Genomic DNA, 20,854 nt, shown 5'->3' on the forward strand with positions numbered 1-20,854 from the left:
AGCGTGGTTAACTCCGCCTCAGGGGGGAGGGGGGGGGGGTTATGATCATAGCCAATGTTTAGTAACGTTGTTCATAACCTCCTTTATACTTTATAAAGGAGGCTACGGATCGTCCATTGACGTTACTGCACTCGTGTGAAAAGCGCGCGGCATCATGTTTAGAGCTTGTAGAACGCCGATATTAATTTATTCATTCATTTTAGCATTATCGAGGAACTCGATATTCAACTCAGTCTCTCCACAGCAAACCTTGCACACCAGAACCTCGGAGATTCAAGGTGCAAATAGATCGCACGAGTTTTGAATATAGCGCCCGTTGTCCAAGTATCCCAAGTTGTCGTTGCTCTCGCATAAGGTGTAGTGATCGTATAGAGAAATGACTTGCACAATACATATAGGAGGGAGGGTAACCAGCGCTGAAAAATTGCTTTGTCCGTAACGAAGGTTCAGCCCTGGCGGCGAGTAACGGAACTGTTTCCTTCCTTCTTTCTGCAGTTCTTCCCCGGCGCCGAAGCCTTTGCAACCATTTGACACGCGTGTCCCCTCCTTCTTCTCCGGGGCCTCCTCGCGCAACCCCCCTTTCCGACAAAGTGGGCGCGCTTGGGGCGGTCCCTGCTCGCTCGCCAGCAGCGGCGGCCGTGGCCGAGTGTGTTTCCCCTTTGGCTTGTGGTGGCTGGTTATCGCGAGCAGCGAGGGACTATGTGAAGAATCGCCGGATAACCAATTTCCTGCTGCGCGCGCGGCTTCTCTGCGTGTTCCTTTCGTGGTGCGCGCCGTGGCCGCCCTTTTTCGACGAGACGAAGCAACGCTCCCGGGGCGCCCAGGGAGAAGAAACTCCGCGGCTATGATGCGCGACGGCTAGCTACCGTCGCCGCGGTGAAACAAAAAAGAGAAAAAGAAACTAGCGCCTCGCGTCACAGCCATCGATTCTCCGAGCGGTGAGTCTCTCCGGAACAGCCGTCGTCCGCGGCTCCCTCTTCTTCCATCGCACTCTCCTTTCCTTTTTTTTTTTCTTCTTCCTCTCGCATTCAAACTCTTCTTTATTTCGCTTGAACATGCCCCAAAATGTCTGCGTACGGCCTTCCATTTTGACGCGCGCGGACGCTCGATGCGCGATTTGGAAGCTTGTAGTACGGAGCGCGCTCCGCGTCTACGGGATGTTGCATTCGCGAAGTGCCCGCCGCCTGCAAGTAAAAGCCTCCGTCCTTGGCGGTTATAAACACCGCTATGGCTAGCCGCGCAAACTGCCCTCAGCTGGGCAATGTGGAGAAGAAGAAGAAGAAAATAAAAAGTGGTTTGTGTCGGAGCCAGGGCGGGCCAATGGAGTTCAGAAGCAACGCGGGTCGATACATAGTCGTGGACCCCCGAGCAAGAACGCGCGCGCCCTCGCGCTCCGAAGCGCGCACACACGGCTACCGTGCTACGGGCGCACGATCCGTAGCCGTATAAACTATTCCGGCTTTCCAAAGGGTCGAGTCTCGGCACGTTTTGCACCGTATGAAAGTTTGATGCCGTTCCGCGACTGTGTTTCAAACTTTGCGCAAGATCGCCTAGCCCACGCATTTCGGGGTGACTGCGCGCGTTGTTCCAGTTTGTCCGTGTCGTTGCACTTAACTGCGTCGCCCAATTTTAATCTATTTTTTCCTTTGTCCCCGTGGGGCGCTCTCGGTATTCGTGCCGTCGGGTTCTCATATATATCACGTTTTTCTTTTCTCCATTCCAGCTCCTCCCTGTGTGCCTCGCTGTTTCCGATTCCCCTGTATTGATTTCATGGGGTCGCGGTTTTGGTTTCCACAATGGAGAACGTGCGCCGTTAAGGTGTGGTGCGTTTGTCGAGGCGGTTTCCTGTTGCAAACCCGAGAGAGCGACGTCGTAAACCCGCCATGGCTGGTTAAAAGAAAAGAACGGGTAGTCAAAAGTATCCTTTCTACTCGCGCGGATTGAAAGGATCGATTGAGAGTAACCTATCTCATATGCGCGATCTGGGATATATATGTTGCGCTTGATTTACGGCACATAGTGCTTTTCATTTTCGTCAAGCGGCGTCTGTGCACGTTAATGGCTGAACACGTTCGCTTTCTGCGGATGCTCGTAACTCTTATCAAGAAACTATGCGCGCTTGCATAATGTGCGTGCATTTATATACGCTATACTCCAAGGTCAAGATGCTTTCGCACTGAGACGTTCGCATGCCGAGGCTGCCTTCAATCGGCTGCTCTAGATAACGCTCGAAACGAGTGTTTGCACAGAAGCTTGCCAAACCCATTCTCGTAGCTGTCCTCGATGGTCTGATAACCTAGCGCGCGACTCGGTCGACCCTTTTCTTTTCCCCTCCGTCTTCTGAATTTGCGTGTACGTGCTCTTTATTTTCCTCCTTGTTACACCACCGCTCATTAACTTCGTGTTCGCCCTGAGGCCTGCGCCAAGTTGCTCTTGCGTTTTTTTCAATCGACTCGCAGCAGTCTAGCTGTCGCAACACGCGTACTCTTGCATAGTCCCGTCTAGCAAAGGCATCCGCCGTTCACATGCGACACACTCGAAGGTCAAGTCACGTCACTTGTCAAAGCGGCGTTTCTTCCTCGTGAAGGATCGAGCTCCTCAAGGACTTGACAGCGGATATGAAGAAGACGGGCCAGTGTTCTGGCCCCCGCTCTATATATCTCAAGCTCGCACCCTAGTCAGCCAGGCCCCAATCGAAAACGAATTTGAAATACTTTTTCTTTTTCTGCGCATTCTTCCTTTCGTGTTCACCGGCACATATCCACGTCCGTCAGCTTTCTGAAGCAAACATAACTTCTGCATCTCGCCATATAAAGTGCAGTCACACGCGCGAATAAACGAACGCGTCGCATATATATGAATTTATGCGCGCGCGTGCAAGTTTTTTTTTACGCTAACCGCCATCCATCCACCCTTCCCCAGAGGCGCATTGCACGGCGGAAATTCTTGTCACGTGTTTCATGGCGTGTTGCACGTCTCGGCGACGCGCGGCGCCCGGAGAAAGTGACGCACACCGCCGTATTTAGTCGTCGAACAAGTTTTAAATGTGTTCTCGGCGGGAGTGCCCGAAGGGGATGTGGAATAAAAAGAAAAAGTGCCCGAAAAGTAGGGCGGTCGACACGCAACGCGGTAACTGTCGAGCGAAATTTACTGAAAGCGCACGCAGATAGCAAAATAAGCCATAGCGATTTCAGAAGCAGGGAAGGAGTCATTCTTGAAACTCATTGGCATGTGCATGCACATTCATTCACAAATATTTGCTCTACTTATTAGCTGACACGAATCTGTATGTGTGTGTGATAGTATTCACTAAAATTTAGAAATCATGTTGCTAATTGATGCGTGTTGTACGTTAAGAGTGCTGGAGGGGCGCTTCCCACAAAAAGCACATGCCTGCTTTCTGACCTATCCACGCATAATATAAATTTAAAAAATAAGGAGTTGATTATTAATTCTGATTTTATGTACTACAAGCCTCCTGATGTCATGGTTTATGTGCAACTGATGGTCTTAAGGTGCTCTTAGTTTTTTGCGCTATGTACTTAATGACGAGGACAGGAACAAAGATGACAATGGATGGAATTGTTCCGTTCTCGTCATCAAGTACACAGCGTAAGAAGAAACTATGAACAGCCACCATCTAACCCAATTCATTGCCCTTTTGAACCTAAGGTGCTATATCCAGGACATTGTCAAATTTCACCATAGTGTTGAATTCACTATATCTTATTAGTTCTGATTGGCTCATAGCTAGAGCTTCTAGATTCTCTCTGATTGGCTCAAAACGTCTCCATTACAAAATTTCACAATATGACAGAATCTGACAATGTCCCAGAATAGCACCCCTACGGCACATTTAGCTGTTCTTTTTTTGAGCGCTCCATCAAATCTCCAAAGGTCATTTAACAATGTAATTAAGCTTTATCAGGACAATAAGCACGCTCCTATAGTGTTAACAAATTCGGAATAATGCTACTGAAGTAATTTGTCTCTGTAATACAGCTTCAGTGTCATTTTACACGACCATCAGAGTGCTTTAAAAGCACTCTTTTTTTTTTTCGCTTGGGTTGCCACGTGGCATAACATCATAATGGAGTTAACTGTAAGCATGCAGGCCCGTTTCATGAAAATACTGCAACAGTGACATATAAAATGTGTTGTCCATAATCCATCTTTCATAGTCTTCTACTTGATTACTGTTCAATTTCACACCTTTAAGAACACTTTCGAGAACTGTCTTTGTCCCAGGACACGTGCACTCAAAAGACCAGTCGGTTGTGTCATTAGTGATTCAACTGCTGTTGATGTCATTTGCTCTTGGTACTGATCTTTCGAACAGGGAATACTCTCTAGTACATATATCATATGGGAAATAGCGTGGCTAATCACATAAAGGTAAATTTCTGGTGTAATTTTCATGATTTATTACTGAAACCTTCTTAAAACCGTTCAGTATATTGCGCAGGAACAACTATCAGTATGATATACAGGGGCCATATTCTGAAATGTTCCACTTCGGTGATAGTTCGCCTAGGCAATAGTCACGTTTAGTAAATCAACCGGCTGCTAACCTGTCACATCAGCATGCACTACCAACACGCGAACTCGAACGCTTGCATCACACGAGAGAGCGCACCTTGCGAGTGCTGAATGGTTCGGGTGTGTTGTTTTCAAATGTATCGGCCGCAGTACGACACAGGCGTGTTCGTTTATTCAATATATGTCGAGAGCACCCACTGACACCGTGACGTCAAAATTACATACACCGGAACTACTAGATGGTGCAATTTATTTTCCGGTTTTTCTCAATTAGCCAATCAGCACATGCCTAAAGGCGAAAGGTTAACTATCGCCGAAGTGGAATGTTTCAGAATGGGGCCCCAGTTTCAGGCTGAAAATGTACCCAAAGTAAGATTTTCAAATCCGTTAACTGTTTCCATAATCCATAATACATTACCCTATTGACGCTGCCACCCAGCTGCTGTATTAGAAGTTATATTATTGTTGTTAATGACGTGACAGAAACTAATACAGCATGTTGTAGGAGCACACTAAGCCCTCCACCTTTAGATATTGAAAATTCCAAATTTCCTGCCAAGTCTGATGATGTGAACCCTGCCATAGTAGAGAGCATAATAGAGAGATGTATCTTGTCCATAAGCGTAAACTCTGCAGAATACCGGGTTTCTGGAGACGTTTACGTGAGCAGCCGTCTTGTAGTTAAGACTTTAACCAGAAGGGACACAGAGCTATATTATTACAGTGACCTAGCATACTTTCTTTAACTTATGTTGTAAATCGCCGGTAATTACATGATCGTTAATGTTCAGTCCCTTTTCAAATTTTATTCAACAAGAACACTCACATAACACAAAAGTTGTTCAAACGCATTATAATTAGACAAAGCGTCACAAGGTGTTGCTACCAGCTCCGTAAACGATAAGTCCGTGAACGATAGGGACTTCACAGACAAGCTAAAACTCTCTAATTTCAGGTGGGAAGGTAGCGTTGTGGATTAAATAGCAGATGGAGTAGCCGATATCATATTTGAAGTTATCAGGAACAACTGGAGTTGGGCAGGCCGTCTAATGTACTAAGCAGATAACCAGTGTTCTATTATGGAAACAGAATGGGTGCCGAGTTAACGAAAGCGCAGTCAGTCACGTCGGAGAACTAGGCGGTGGAATGAAATTGGGACATTTTTTAGGCATAGGATGGAGCCAGATAATGCAAGATAGGGTTAATTGGAAAGCGCCTGGAAAGCCCTTTGTCCTGAATTGGACATCAATTAGCGTACTGATGCTTGTAGCTCTGTGCCAGATATGAGATCAGGAGCTCACTGCACAATCTGCAAACTTCGTAAATTTGTTGCACGAAATAACACAAAAAGACATGAATGCAAGTATTTTATTACATGGCTGTTTTAAGAGCGATTATGTAAAATAAGTGGGGGGGGGGGGGGGGGGGGTTAGTTCGAATAACAGAGTTTTGGATTTTGTAGCTTCAAATTTTGTGCCTTTTCAAACTGTGATTTTAAAGTGTGGGCTTCGCTCTCACTGTCGGTCGTTCTTGTCGCGGTGCTTGCACTTGCAGACGGTGACGCCGTGCCCCCACAATGGCATTGCACGAGGGCTACCAGGTGTCGATGGTGGCCGACTGCTTCCACGCTGTGCCGCACGTCGATATCGGTTTTTCCCCCGTCAATTCCACCTTCGACCCCACCAGCAACGTCTACCTTGAGGTGCGTTTTCTCCTTCCCATTGTCGACGCCGCACATGCTTCTTGGACCGATCACCTTTAAGTATCCTGTATCTTTGCAAATATGTGAAAAGTTTATGGACCGCGTGATCTTGGAAAAAGCTGCATATTTTTCACATCTCGGCACTCAACCAACCTGGTATTTGGATTTCTAGTATTTATGAACGAAATAGTCTTGTGTGGTTTAACTGGGTACGGTCACAAGCTACGTGAAAATTGACAGGTTGCTCAGATGCAGAGTTCTGTAAACTTTTGATGCTGACTGTACAGTAGACAGAAAAAGTTTACGGACCACCTGAGCCCATGCCAAACTGCCGCTCCGCGCCACCTAGCGGTGTGACACCTGCCGTCGAAAACAGCGTTACGTTGGAAATGACTCCTCTTGTTTTTTGTCGGCGTGTCAATTTGATTTTGGCTGCACGACAATTTTCTGCTTCCTTGTTCTCATGCAAAGTGCGCAGCCCAGCGGTATGGAATGATATCTGGCCAGCAGCAGGCGGCCTGATACTGCTGATAGTCAGCAGTATCAGTTCAAATGATACTGCTTTTGAGACAGAAGTGCGCCACCACGGCTATCGTAGAGCATGTTGCGTGAGGAAAAAAACTAACTAGAGTAGTAGCCTTGCGCCGAGGAAAAGAATTGACATGCTGGCAAACAACTTATGGACACTTTTCTAGCCGAGCGCTGCCTTCAACGGCTGCTGACGCACCAAAAGTGTCGCGGAGAGATCGTTTGGCATGCTGCTCGCGTGGTCCGCAAGCTTTTGTGGTCGACTGTACATACAGTGCAAACAGACAAGGATAGAGGTGAATACGAGACGGAATGAAATGGCAGCACTGCATCTCATCTCATCCTGTCCTTGAAATCAATCACCAATGTGAAATCTAACTGCCTCTTTGTCGTGGAGTGATATGCGTTTGGAGAAACGCTGCCTTAGGTGTGGCAAGGTGGTGTTGCAAATTCACCGAGTGAAGCAGGAGCACAAAGCTTACCGACGTCTGGCGGCTGAAAAGACAACTGTAGGGGTGTGTATGACCTGTTAATGTGGTTGCCATGGCAACCAAGTGTATCTCCATGAGCTCTGTGTTGTCCATCAATTCTGCCCCATCCATGCTTTGATATCTCCTGCTTTATTTTATGTCCGGCAGCTGAAATCTAAAATGGTCATCTTCCTTACAGAACATTGCTTTCAGTGTGTGTTGGTTAGCTAAACTGCAGGAAGCTAATGTTAAGAAGAAAAAAAGATAGTGCAGGTTTATTTTGGAATGGTCTTAGCGGTCACCTACCCTATATATAATCAAATGAGGGTATCGCAGATTGTGATAATTTGTGATCATTCACTATCAAGTTCCGTAATAATATGCTGGAAAGTCCAAGTGTACACATATCTTTATTAACTTTTACGCAAGGACAACTCACACAGTAACAAAACCGAACATACAAGCACAATCTAGATATCTGTAATCATTCCAGAGTAAGTAAGGACCATGTTATTCCTTGCCTTCTGAGAGCTTGGCAACTTATACTCTGCTTGATGTTGGAACATATTTTAGGAAGTGATGCACTTATGTCGGCACTCACCTACTACAGGCTATTGTGCAAGTGTTTGGTCGCCCACTTTAACTGTACCTGTACATAGTCTGTAAATACACTGCGTATATTTCCGTTACATTATAAATAATTCGCAGTGCATTTAGGAGCTCTTTTATCAGGAGCTCTTTTAGCAGGGACTACGGGAACTGGCAAACAGAATGAAAGAACGACCACGTTAACGCTCAGCCCGCTCTTATTGCAGTGCTTGCCGCCAGTGTTTGCTCGCCGTAGCTTTATTGTCAGCTGTGTCCCGTCATTCAATTGGCAGCCCGGTGTGGACTGTGCAGACAGCTGGCGATTAGGGTCGAGGTTAAGTGTGCTTGCTCTAAATGGCTATACGAGAGTTAACAGATTCTGGTCTATAGAAAGGCTCCATAGTGTTATTGAGTACACCTCAAGTTGGTGGAGGATTTTTGACAAAGAATGGACAGAAATGTTGAGAACAGCTCCAAGTTTTAGAGCAAGAACCGAATTTCTATTCTGTGTTATGACGGGCGGATAGATTACAAGGAAAAGTAATGTTTTCTTTTGGATTCCTTTAAAGATGCTTAGATGTGCTGTTACCCAGCCTAGGTTATCGTTCAGTTGATAACTTGCCTGTTGGGCAGTGAACGTAGTTTTATCTCACTAAAGTGCGTAAATATCAGCATTGTGTCACAGAAATATTCAGGTGGAGGTGCAAGGCTGTAGCTAGTACTGGAAATATCTTTTTTTTTTTTTTTGCTTTGTATGTATATTTCTTTATGCTGACAGTTGTATTGCTGGCACATTCACAATTTACTGCAAATTTGTAGGGTTGAAATTATTTGACGATGGAATTAATGTGGCAAAAACAAAAGCTGACTTCGTTTAAAAGGTGTATATAGAATGGGTAGGCAGTCCCTTCATCCTTTTCATGCATTTTATAATTCCTGTTGCATATACTAGCTCACTGCGACAAAGAACTGTGGCACCTTTAGAAACAAATGGTGCTGTGATGCGACAATATAAACTGTAAGGTGATACATTATGACTGAATAGTGTCCTGTTGTGCTTCTCTTTGTCTTATCTTACCACTGTAGTAGTCGAGTGCTAACTGGCTTTACTCTGATACGGGTGTAACACGGCGCATTTTTCGATCGCGATCGAACCCAATCGGGATTGAATTTCTCGACAGCGATCGGTTCCCTTGTGTGGCTTTCACAAAGCAGCCAATTGCAATAGAGAAATTCGATCACGATCGAAAATGCACTGTGTGACACCCGTATGAACCGTCACGTGACGGGTCACTCATGACTCCCTCTGTGCGCACATTGCAGAGCCTGGGCATCCTGATTGCGGTGCCGGGCTTCTGGTTGATCCTCACCCTTCTGGCATTCCTCATCTTCTTCCTCTGCCGATGCTGCGACTCGGGTCTCAAGAAAAAACGACGGCTCACACCGCTCAAATGGATCCTGGCATTTTTTGCACTCCTCTGTTGGTCAGTCTTGGAACGTCATTTCTTTTTGTCTTCTTTTACTAATGCTTTGGAGGCCGAATCTTCAAAGGGTGGACTTGCAGGGATCCCACTACCTGGTGATGCAACGCCCATATAGTTTGAGAATAAGCTTGAGCTGTGTAAATGAAGCTAGTTGCTAAAACAGGCAGTTGCTAAAACAGGCAGTTGCTAAAACAGGCAGTTGCTAAAACAGGCAGTTGCTAAAACAGGCAGTTGCTAAAACAGGCAGTTGCTAAAACAGCCAGGTGCTAAAACAGCCAGGTGCTAAAACGTCCAGATGCTAAAATGCATCTTTACTTACAGCTCGAACGAAAAGACAGAGACTGTCTTTTTCGTTTGCGCTGTAGGTAAAGATACAATTGTACGTACTTGCCCTACTAGCTACGGTTCTTCAGGTGCTAAGTTGCCGAAAACAGCCAGTTGCTAAATGGAATGCTCTTCCAAGTTTGAGAATAAGCATGAGCTGTGTAAGTGAAGCTAGTTGCTAAAACAGCCAGGTGCTAAAATGGCCTGATGCTGAGATGCATCTTCACTTACAGCGCGAACAAAAAGACAGAGGCTATGTCTTTTTTTGTTTGCGCTGTAGGTAAAGATGAACTTGTATGTACTTGCCCAACTGGGGACGGTTTTTCAGGTGCTAAATTATGAAGTTGCCAAAAACAGCTAGTTGCTACATTGGACAGCTGCTGCAATCCCTTCGATTCATAGCTGCTGCCCACGGCTCAGTGGCTGTGGCATTCTGCTGCTCAGCATCAGGTTACAGGTTCAATTCCCGGCATCTGCGGCTGCATTCCTAGCAGGGGGAGGGATTGCGAAAACACTTGTGCGCTGATGTTCTGGAGCATGTTAAAGAACCCCAGGTGCTCGAAATTATTCTGGAGCTTCCCGCTACAGCTTGGATCCTGTGAGCTTCTTTTGGTGTCAAAATATTTTTTTTTTTTTTCGTTAGTGCTAATTCATAAAGCAAATGCACCACAAGTTGCACATATGTCAGAGCATGTCACTTCACCTAATTATATGATATTTAACTGCTTATGTGATAACACAAGTTATGTCTTGCTCGGAATTTTACGGTATGCGATATTCAACTACTTATGTGATATGATATATTTAACTACTAATGTAAGTATGTATGTGATAAATGTTTATGTATGCCTTTCTTAATGTCATGATTAACAAAGAAATCCTGAAATTCTTTGCAATCTTTTTTTTTTCTTTTTCAGTTTATGGTTGGTCTGCAGCATAGACTCATTACTTGACTCTATCAAGCATGGAGCTAGGGGAAGATAACTGAAATTAAAGAGTAATGGTCACATGGCACAAGTGCTTGCTTGTTTATGAATTGCCACTGCTGAGCATTGATGCTGTTAGCCTTGCGTTGGTTGTGCTGCCATATTAAAATGACAATACATAGTTTAACTGCCAAATTCATGGCTTCTGTGAATTATAAGATGAGTACTTTTAATTGCCCTCATAATCGTATAATCTTTACTGATGAGCTGCGTGTGCCCTTATAGGCACCTTTCCCAAAGCTTTCCGAAGGCGTGCAAGACCTTCCGTGAGACATTTCTCTTGGCATTGGTAATTCTTGCTGTGGGATAAATTGCCAACGGATGCAGTCATATGAACCTCATTTTTTGTTGCTGCAGCGGTTCGTTGGCACTGGGACTGTTTGGAAACGACCAGGCTCACAGTGGATGTGGTGGCCGTGCAGAAATCAACCCAGCACATAGAAGACAACCTCAGCAATTTCGGCAACCAGGTTAGTTCTCGGAAGCTTTGCTTCAGTTATTCCCTCTTACTGTCTGTGCAACATTCTGTGTGGACAGGCTGTGCTAATTTGATGTCTGGTGATGCTTGTGTGATGCTAGTTTTGCTGTTAGAAGCTAGTTTGATGTCCGAGTTTGACTTCCTTTCAGTCTGGTTGTTAAGTGAGAGCATCGAAGATTGGGCAAAAATTTCTTGCTCTGATGTTTGATTACTGTATGTCATGGTGGATGGTTAATGTAAGCGTGACAAGTGACAGCAGGGCCGGTCATTGCATTTTCTTATTGCCTTGTTCACTTATTACAAAAATGTGCAAGTTTTGTGCGATATAACGAAACAAACTTCAATATAACGAAATTATCGATATAACAAAGTATTTAACTTTCCATAACTTCTTGTCCATAGAATGCCATGTATTTAGAATCTCAGTTTGAAGAAGTGTGTTTATGCACAATTTCAATACAATGAAACTTCACTGCCACTGTAAAGAAGTACCAAGATAATGAATGGAAACTTTCGCAGATGCAGATGGTGAAATAGTTGAATTGAGCGCCGCTTGATCAAGAGCGACCATCGAAGCGAGCAGCATCATTTTCCGTATAAAGTTCAAGCGCGCCCCACGCGCTGTATGCTTTGGGTGCAAGTGAAAGCATGTGAGGGTGAGCTGAGAAAGATGGTAGCTTGACGAGTGCAGTCTTCCTGCCGATATGAAGATGTTGTTGACACGGCATGAAACCGTATCTTTCGTCACCGACTCTCGAGTTCAACAAAATGAAATTTTTTCTCATTCAAATTTGCTTTCTTCGTTTGCCCGATAATTCGTAAAATCTTGCGGCCCCTCCCGCTTAAGAAAAATCGATCGGCGAATGTACTTATTTGCATAAGAGGTCGAATTTTAATACAACGACTGCATTATGTAGAGGTTCAACTATATATTTGGCTTTCTTGCCATAATGCAATCAGGCACTACAGTTGGGAAAGAAGCTCGATGTCTGCTGCTTGGATGTGTGGATGTGACTGGCTGATGACCGTGACTCTGTTGCAGACGCAATACCTGGAGCGAGCCCTCGGTCAGAATGCCAAGGACCAGCTGCAGGGACTGACTGAGGCACTGGCTGGTCCCATGCCTGATCCCGCTGCCCGAAACTTGCTTGACCGCGGGCTGGAGCTCATCAAAGGAAACCTGAGCGTTGGCGCTGGGCGCGCCCAGGAGCTGCACTCCCGCATTGGGCATCTCACTCTCAGCCCGCTGCCTAGAGCTCTACAGTTGATGGAGCTCTTCCGGTGAGTCTGTGCGAATCGTTATCTTTCCCTCCTTCCACTTCCTCTGCTCTGTCGTGATGGCAGGGTCACTTTGCATGCTTTGAAGAGACACTAAAGGAAAATATTCAGCCGAATTAGATTGATAGATTACTCGTCTAGAAGTCTAGCGCTGATTTGTGTGCCGATATACAACATACTTGCGTCTAGAAATTTGGCACCGAAGATCCCGCTGCTGCTCCTCAATCTGAATCCTCGGTGCCAAAAGGAGAAGTTGACGTAATCCCCAGGTTACCTCCCTCTCTGCCGCTCTCTGTGAATCAGCCAGTGCCGACGTTGCATGAGAGGTTTCATAGCCAACGAGAGGTGGTGCCGCTACAGCTTTCCATCTTCGTCATTTGCTTGCTTACATTCGATGGGGGCGAAATGCAAAAATCATGCCTGTTTGCTGTGCGTTAGAGAACTCCAGGTGGTCAAAATTAAGAGTCAAAATCCGGAGTCCTCCACTACTGCGTGCCTTGTAATCAGATTGTGGTTTTGCATGTAGAATCCCAAAGAAGAAGAAAAAAAACACTATTTTTTACAAAAGCGCTCTTCTCGCTACAAACGATGAATTTGTTGTTTTAGAAGCCTAATTTTTCAATCTAGCTCGACTTAACATTTTTTCTTAGTGGATAGTGTGCTGAGAAATGGTGTTACACTTGGCATTGAGGCGGCTTAGCTTTCAACAAAAAAGGTTACTCAGTTTGCGCTCCACATACTACCAGCTGTCCTAAGCAGTGTAACATTTTTACTGAAATTGCCCAGATGTAACGCGAGTTTCTTTCCCGCGAAAATTTTTATTCAACCGATTCTCGCCCGCCGCGGCTACATTCGGATGGGGGGCACAATGTAAAAATGCTCGTGCTTCGTGTTTTGGACAAACGTTAAGAACCCCAGGTTGTTGAAATTAGCGTGGAACTCTCCGCTGCAACATCTCTTGCAGCTCCAGTATTTCTTTGGGACATTAAACACGATAATTTAAATTTGAATTTCGAGAAATAGTGTAGCTCTGGTGCGTTGTGATCCACTGGTGAGTCGCCAAGGAGCTGTGCTCCTTTGAAATTTCCTCAAGGTGCAGAGAGGTAGGCACCACGATGGGCCAAATCAGAAGCGACAGAAATTCTTTCTCTCCATTGATTTATAGCAAAGACATCGCTTGTGCACCACAGGAAAGCACTGCACAGCCGCAGAGTGGGAATAACTACTGTGACCCACGTTGCAGTGAACGTGTTAAATACAGTAGAACCTCGGTGATGCGATTCCGTTACATACGATTTCTCGGCACCAATGTTCGCGATCGAGAACACAAAAATGACCCCATAGAGTTAACTTATTTTTTACCGGTTCATACGTTCTCGGAAAACATGATTTTTCGGCACCAACGTTCAGTACATTGCCAAACTGCAATCGTACGATATGTTTTTCTGCCGCTAGATCCTATGTAAAAAAGCAAATGCGTGAGGCGTGTGGTCGAGAACAGTACATACCTGCCCACTGCGGCATCTCCCACCGCAATACTCGCCCGCCCGTCTCGCGTGAAAACGCCAGCACACACACAGTTTCTTATTCCGGTACGAGCAAATCTTCTCCGAGGTCGTCGCACGGCCCCATTTACAGCTATCGCCCCCAACCCTGTTGTGATAAGCATCTTCGCCTATCTGTTTCACAGCGCAAGGTGCTGTTGGAAACGTACTGCATGCTTTCAATAGGCAATAACCCAAATGCGCCGAAACCTGCTGCAGACTGCAATCGTGTATGTTTCCTGGTTGCGAGATCCGATGCAAACAAGAAAAGGCGCGAAGTGCGCGATTGAGAACAGTAGCCACTCACCGCATCAGCTTCCCTGCAGTACATGCCCGTCTGTCTAACATGAAAATTCCAGCGCGCACTCAGTTTCTTATTCCAGCACCAGCAAATCTCCTCTTGGGTCATCGCATGCCTCATTCACAGCTATCGTCTTCAAACCTAATGTGATAAGCATCTTCACCTATCTGTTTTACAGCGTATGGGGCATACGTAGCAGACATACACACACCTTCTTCCATATGTCCCACCTAGCACTCAAAAACAATGTTCGGTAAACCCCACCAACACGCCCAAGAAGTAGTTCCATTAAGCTATATTGAAAGTTAGTTTGCTTTATTAGTGTATTATGTTGTATTCTCGGAGGGGCCAGAAGCCCAACCATTCATTACATTTGTGGTTGCGTTATGTTCATGCAAATACGTTAGCATCTTGCACTGCGTTACACAGTGCTGAGAAAAAAGTGCTGCACAGAACTGTGTCTGCCAATGTGCCCCAAGGTCTTGAGAGTTCTTGGTCTGCTTCTTGAATAGAGTGTGTTTGAATTGTGTACACCGGTTCACCGTTGTTCTTACTGGCCATTGGCTCTACAATCTGTGACCCTCTCCCCTCACCCCCCCTCTGCTCAGGTGGCCTGCGACAATTGGCCTTCTGTGCATGCTCATTCTGGTCTGCCTGCTGCTGCTCTGGGGTGTCATCCGGCACTCACGCTGCCTGCTCATTCTGTGAGTCGCACGCAACACCTTATCCTTCGTGTGTATCCTTGCGCAAAGTATGTCTACCTGCACTCAAGTTGTGTTCACATCAAGTGATAGATGCTGTACATACATTTTTTCACATTGGAGTGGTTGAAATAGGGACAAATTGGCAGAAACACTTTTGTAATGTTAGGTTTATTTGAATTAAAAAAAAAAAAAAAACGTGGTGACCAAAATTCATCTAGAGCCTTTCACAGTAGTCTCTTCTAGACCCTTTGGGACTTTTAACTTCAATAACATCTAGAGCCTTTCACAGTAGTCTCTTCTAGACCCTTTGGGACTTTTAACTTCAATAACTGAATGAATCAGTCAACTGAAGAAATAAGCAAGGGTGATCAACGCACCTGCCAATGCCAGGGATTTGCTTTTGTGCAGCGGCATGACCTTTTCTGATAACACATCAAATTATTTCGTCTAAGGACATGTGCTTAATGCATTAGGATTTTTCTATGGCTTTTAGAGCCTTGTGTAGTTCACTACAGGTCTCAAATGAAGGCACAGGTCCTGGCAATTCGTTGAATGTCGTTATATTGTGGGGACATGCTGCCTCATAGCCTTACTGTAGTTTGTGTAATCACCCGCCAAGGTAACCCGGTGGTTATAGCATTGCGCTGCTGAGCTTGAAATCGCAGGTTCGGTCCCGACCGTGGTGGCCGCATTTCGATGGGGGCGAAACGCAGAAACTCTTGTGTACTTATAGATTTAGCTGCACATTAAAGGGACCCCAGGAGGCCAATGTCAATCCGGAGTTCCCTACTATGGCCTGCCTCATAATCATATTGTGGTTCTGGCATGTAAACTCCGGTATTTCATTTTTGTTTGTGCAAATCAGTCAGCCAATCAGTCGACAACAAACAGTGTAAGAGTGAAAAAAGTGGGTGGCCCTCACAGCCTTGCTGTAGTTTGTCAATCAATCAACCAATCAATGAATCAACAGTTTCACAGTAGTGGTAGGCTGCTTTTAGGACATCTTGGCAGCAAGAAGCGAAAAGTGGGTGGGTCGTGTAGCCTTGCTGTAGTTTGTGCAAATAATTATGGGTGTGCAAATAGTGATTTTGAGACTGAATCGAATACGAATTGCATAGTGCCAGACGCGAATCAAATCCAGTATCGAATACTTTTCGAATAGTTTTCGCGTTATGAATAATGAATATCAATTAATATAAAATGATGTTCAAATCCCAGTATTGTTAAAGTTAACAAGCTTGTGTCATTACATAGTACGTTATGAAGCGTTGTTTATTAAAAGCACAAACGGAGTGTTTGGAGCAAACAAGTAGTTTCTTCACATGCACAGCGCTCTGCAGAGAATTCGAATGATCGCTGTACAGCCTGTAAAGTATGGCTACCTAACTGATTTCACCTGCTCCACTGCGCACGTTTTTCATGTTTTATGTCTATACATATGTCTATGCCCACGGGGATGAAAATTTACCATACTTTCTGCTCCAATTTTATATGTACTTGGGTGAAGTTGACGTTTTGAAATATTCGAGAAGTATTAGAAAAATATTTGCATTTGCGAATAGTGACTATTCGATTCGAAGACCGAATCGAATAGAACACTATTTGATTTGTTATTCGAAAGTTTCGAATATTTGCACACTCCCACAAATAATCAGCCAATCAACCAACAGCACCAGTGTGCCAATTCTAGGCTTGCTTGGCAGCAAACAGTGTAGAAGTTCAAGACGAATGGCACTGCCCTGTTCGCATTCCCCTTGACGACTTTCCGTGGTATCAAAGTTGCAGCAAAACTATAGCGCTGAGAGACCGTACAATTTCTTACCTCCGTTCCTCTCTGCAGGTTTTCGGTCCTGGGTCTGCTTTCCGTGGTGTTGTGCTGGGTGCTGGTCTCCCTCTATCTTGGCATCTGTGTGGTGAGCTCGACGAAGCTGTCTCCTTTAAATGCCCCGCAGCTGCCATTGTATGCATTTGTGACTTCACAGCATTTGCTGGAAGCCTTACGCTAGACCGTGTTCCATGATTTAGCCCTATAAACACTAATGTTGATTGTAGACTTGGTATAAAGTAGTAGTCTTTTTTTTTTTTAAGGGAGCCACTGGCTACGACCCACAGCTTTCGACTTAGCGGCACCAAGCGTTTGTGATAACTGTGGAATGTAGTTACAAAGCAGATAAGGTTATGTGCAAAGCGTGTAGAGATAATTGTTCTCCTGTTCTGTGAGTAGCAGACTGTGATACAAGAAGCACTCGTGGTTGTGGTGGAGGAGAGGCGGAAAAATGGGGGGTTGGGGGTAAGGGCTTTTTTTTTTCCGGTAAACTGCATTTCGATTCAACACAATGTGCACAAAAAAAATTGTTTTATCCTTTATGTGCCCAACGTATCATTTTGATACGCTCAGTTTGATACCATTAAAATCCAGATTTTAAGCGTAGGGATTATCGCAAAACCCACAGTAGCATTGTTGACATGCTGAAGCGAAGTTTCATTGATGGATAGTTCAGCAAACCAACTACTGAATTATTACCTTACTATTTAACTTCTTTTACTTAAATAACATTTCATTGTAAGTTTTTCTTTGTGTGTTTGAATGAATGTACTCTTCATGGTCAGAAATAAGCGCGAACAAGTTGTTTTAATTTTATTCGGAGTGAAATGCAGTTCGAGCTCTGTGGATTTAATGATCTGTGTTTTCAGAAATGGGGTAGCTTAAGTAATCACCCAGTTATGCGTAGCGTTGTATGTTGTGCAAGCAAAGACGTTGAGCGTACCAATTCAGTCGGATTACATCTGTGCGGCGTGTGCATACTTTTCTTGCTTTTCGTGAATGCGTTGGTCGTTTGTTCGATCGCTCCGTTGGGCACTGTTCTGAAATGTTGTTCGTTTGCTTCTTTGTGGTACAGGCTGGCTCAGACTTTTGCCTGGACCCTGAACCATTCCTTCAGAAGCAGTCCAGTGGAATGGTGGACAGTGGTAAGCATCGCTCTGCAGTTTCCTGTTGCTGCAGAGCTGTTCCTAAATGTTATATATAGCACACATTTTCTCACAGCCTCGACCAAGGTGTTTAACGGGAAATATGGGTGTGCGAATATTCGAAAAGTTCGAATATTATTGAATATTATATTTTTAATATTCGTATTCTATTCAAAAAATAGATATTCGAAAATGTTCGAACATTCGGTTGGATACGAACATTCGAATCAAATCGAGCATATTGCTGGCTGTGTGGGAGCAAACATGGTTATGAGCATTTGTTTCTATCTAATCTAAGAATATTGGGGCGATTCGTGCTGAATTCTGGGATGATTTCGTGCTGCTAGCGAAATTTTGCCTGTAAAGCACACTTAGCCACTAAACGTCTTAACTTTGCGGGAAGCCAACCTCTCAGTAGCAAGGGGCACGGGTTTGCGGACAGCGAGGGTGCACTTTTTTTTTTTTTTTTTTGCAGCGTCACTCCTGATTCTGAGCTTATTGTTTGACAGCAAGTGCGATGAGTGACAAGTGGCACAGTGCCAAATGCCTCCTAGTTTACGAGCATTTGATGCGGTATAATAAGGCACAGGCTGGTGAGGACAGCTAGTGGGAATCATTAAATTTTCAAAGTTAACATGAGCCAAATATGCAATGTTCTAGTATAACAGCTTACTAGTCTAGTTTTTTAACATTGACAATGTAATTGCAATGTTCCAGCATAACAAGTTAGCCCAACTTGCTAATTAATGCATGTGCATATCATTATTAATATTCGTTTCAATATTCGAAGCTAAGTATTCGTATTCGATTCGTATTCAAAAATTTAGATATTCACTCACCCCTGACGGGTACCTTCACCATAAATTTACAGGTAAGCAATTTTTTTGTGAATTTACCCATGCTTGTCTGCCTTCTTTCAGAAAGAGAGAAGGGCCTGAGAAGAGCTTAACGAGACTTTCAGAGGTTGGCAAAGCCAAACATCTTTCTGCAGATGATTAATAAAGAAAAAAAAAAGGAAAAAGTGTTGTAAACAGGTGCATTTTTCAGGAGACTACTCTCAGCGATATCTTCTACATAAATAAAGGGGCCTGCTATTTTCTGTCATAAAAGCATGGTTCAATATCTATGATGCTGACGTCAGTATGAAGTTACAGTTTAAATGCATGATTACGTGTCCGCACTTTAATTTCTGCTTCCTATCTTTAATGGTTACCCGACTTTTACATTTAGAGGAACTTCCCCGTCAGTTTCTCCTAAATTTTGGAACCTCCTGCTGTAACATGTCATTGCCAAACGCAGAAAACCCCACCATGATAGTTGCAATAAGCCTAACGGTGCTTTCTGTGAAGTTTATGAACATCTGCGGTCTACAAGCCAGACATTTCACGTGCAACGAGACCTGCTGGCCAGTTTTTGAAGATTGCGTACTTGCACACCAAGCAATGTTTTGCCTTGAAATAATGGCTTTGATTGCAGGTCGGCTCCTCTTCTTTCTGCTATCATGTTGATTGTCGTTGTGCTGTTGGGCATCAGTTATATATGTCGTTCTTATGCTTTTTCTTTTTTTTTTTCTCGTTCCAGCTGTGCTCAACTACTACCTTCACTGCAGGGATGACTCTTCCAGTCCATTTGTAGAGGTGAGGATTGTGCCAGGAGTTGTAAAGCGAGGGGCTGCCAGGCAGCAGGCCATCTTGTTGGCCCTAGGGTGGACAAGTTTTGTTACGGGAGTGGAAGTGTAGGCTGCAAAGTGTATATATCTGTAAAAACAGTGTTGCATCTCATACGTATTTCTTTATGCAGGAAGATAAACCAGTCTGTGCTTGTTATTGCAACAGCAATTTATAGCAGTATTTATGCACTAGGATGGCAATATTTATGTATATGTACGCTACCGTATGAAATGCATGTAAGGGCTGCACTTTGTTTTCCAGATTCGAGGGTCCATTTCCAAGGTGTGGCTCATACACGATGAGTAAAAGAAAAATTTTAAGTAAGAACAACATACCAATTAGCAAATGAAAGGCGTTTATTGCTAGCTTCTGTCATCCACGCTCAGTCGTCGTCACTCGCCGATTCCTCAGACTTTGAGTTGGTGCTGTGCTTCGGTGCATGCTCATCCCAGAAGTTGCATTCGATGCCGTCCAAACTGTTCGAAATTTCGGTTACGTTGAAACTTCGGGATACGATGTCTGTACACACTGAGTTCCATGCAGACAGGATCCAGCCAAGCACAGTCGTGAGTGGTGCCCTTTTGAGCCGCCCAGTTGCGTTCTGCTTGTGGCTGCCGTTTGCCATCCAGTCTGAGTAATGCCTTTGGAATTCAACCTTAAAAGGCCGGTTTATGCTGACGTCCAGTAGATGCAGCATGCCTGTGAGGCCACCCAGAATAATGGCCATGTCTGTGGCCATGGAGCAGCTGTTCCTTAACCTTATCTGTCAAGTGACCAAAATTGAGTCAAGTGACCAAAATTGAGCCATGCTGCGCCAGAACAGCTTTGGCATTGGCAGGCGGCAGCGAAAGATCGTCGGCGTGGTGCAGGGCATTGCGTTGTAGTTCTCGGAGGGTGTGTGAAAGTAACTTTCATATTCTGGCCACCAGTGGGGGTGCGAACAGCCGCGCTTAATTAAGCCTGCTGAAAAACTAAAGGTAGCGAGATTCTTTTATCTTGCCGCCCGAGCTGGTGATGCTGATGCCAATAGCTGATACGGGACAGTGCAAGATTGCGGAGAAGGGAAAGAAGCTGAAGCTGCGTTCCCTCATGCCATCTATGGGTGGCACGTAGAAACTCGCACGCATGTGCATTTTGAAGGCTATTTGCATGTGAGTCGTGGAAAGTGTCAATGTGGCCCTTATAGCTAGCACACTGTCCGAGGAGTTCTAGCGCAACATTAAACCTTGCTATTGCTGTCAATGCTTCACCTTTCGGGCGAAACTGCCGCTTTTTTTCCCAAGAGGTG

General features: G+C 44.8%; 1 protein-coding gene across 1 annotated transcript in view; it reads left to right on the forward strand.

Annotated features, from left to right (window-relative positions):
* The first annotated feature begins 568 nt into the window (after nt 1–568).
* LOC119453056 (protein tweety-like) overlaps nt 569–20,854 on the forward strand; it is a 35,489-nt gene continuing 15,203 nt past the window's right edge. The window contains 10 exon segments of the mRNA XM_049667494.1: nt 569–938; nt 6,094–6,241; nt 9,151–9,311; nt 10,979–11,091; nt 12,142–12,209; nt 12,211–12,380; nt 14,831–14,926; nt 16,767–16,839; nt 17,827–17,896; nt 19,478–19,533. Coding sequence (XP_049523451.1) covers nt 6,116–6,241; nt 9,151–9,311; nt 10,979–11,091; nt 12,142–12,209; nt 12,211–12,380; nt 14,831–14,926; nt 16,767–16,839; nt 17,827–17,896; nt 19,478–19,533 — 933 coding nt within the window. The 5' untranslated portion in view covers nt 569–938; nt 6,094–6,115.

This window comes from Dermacentor silvarum, chromosome 5 (assembly GCF_013339745.2).
Source record: "Dermacentor silvarum isolate Dsil-2018 chromosome 5, BIME_Dsil_1.4, whole genome shotgun sequence".
NCBI lineage: Eukaryota > Metazoa > Arthropoda > Arachnida > Ixodida > Ixodidae > Dermacentor > Dermacentor silvarum.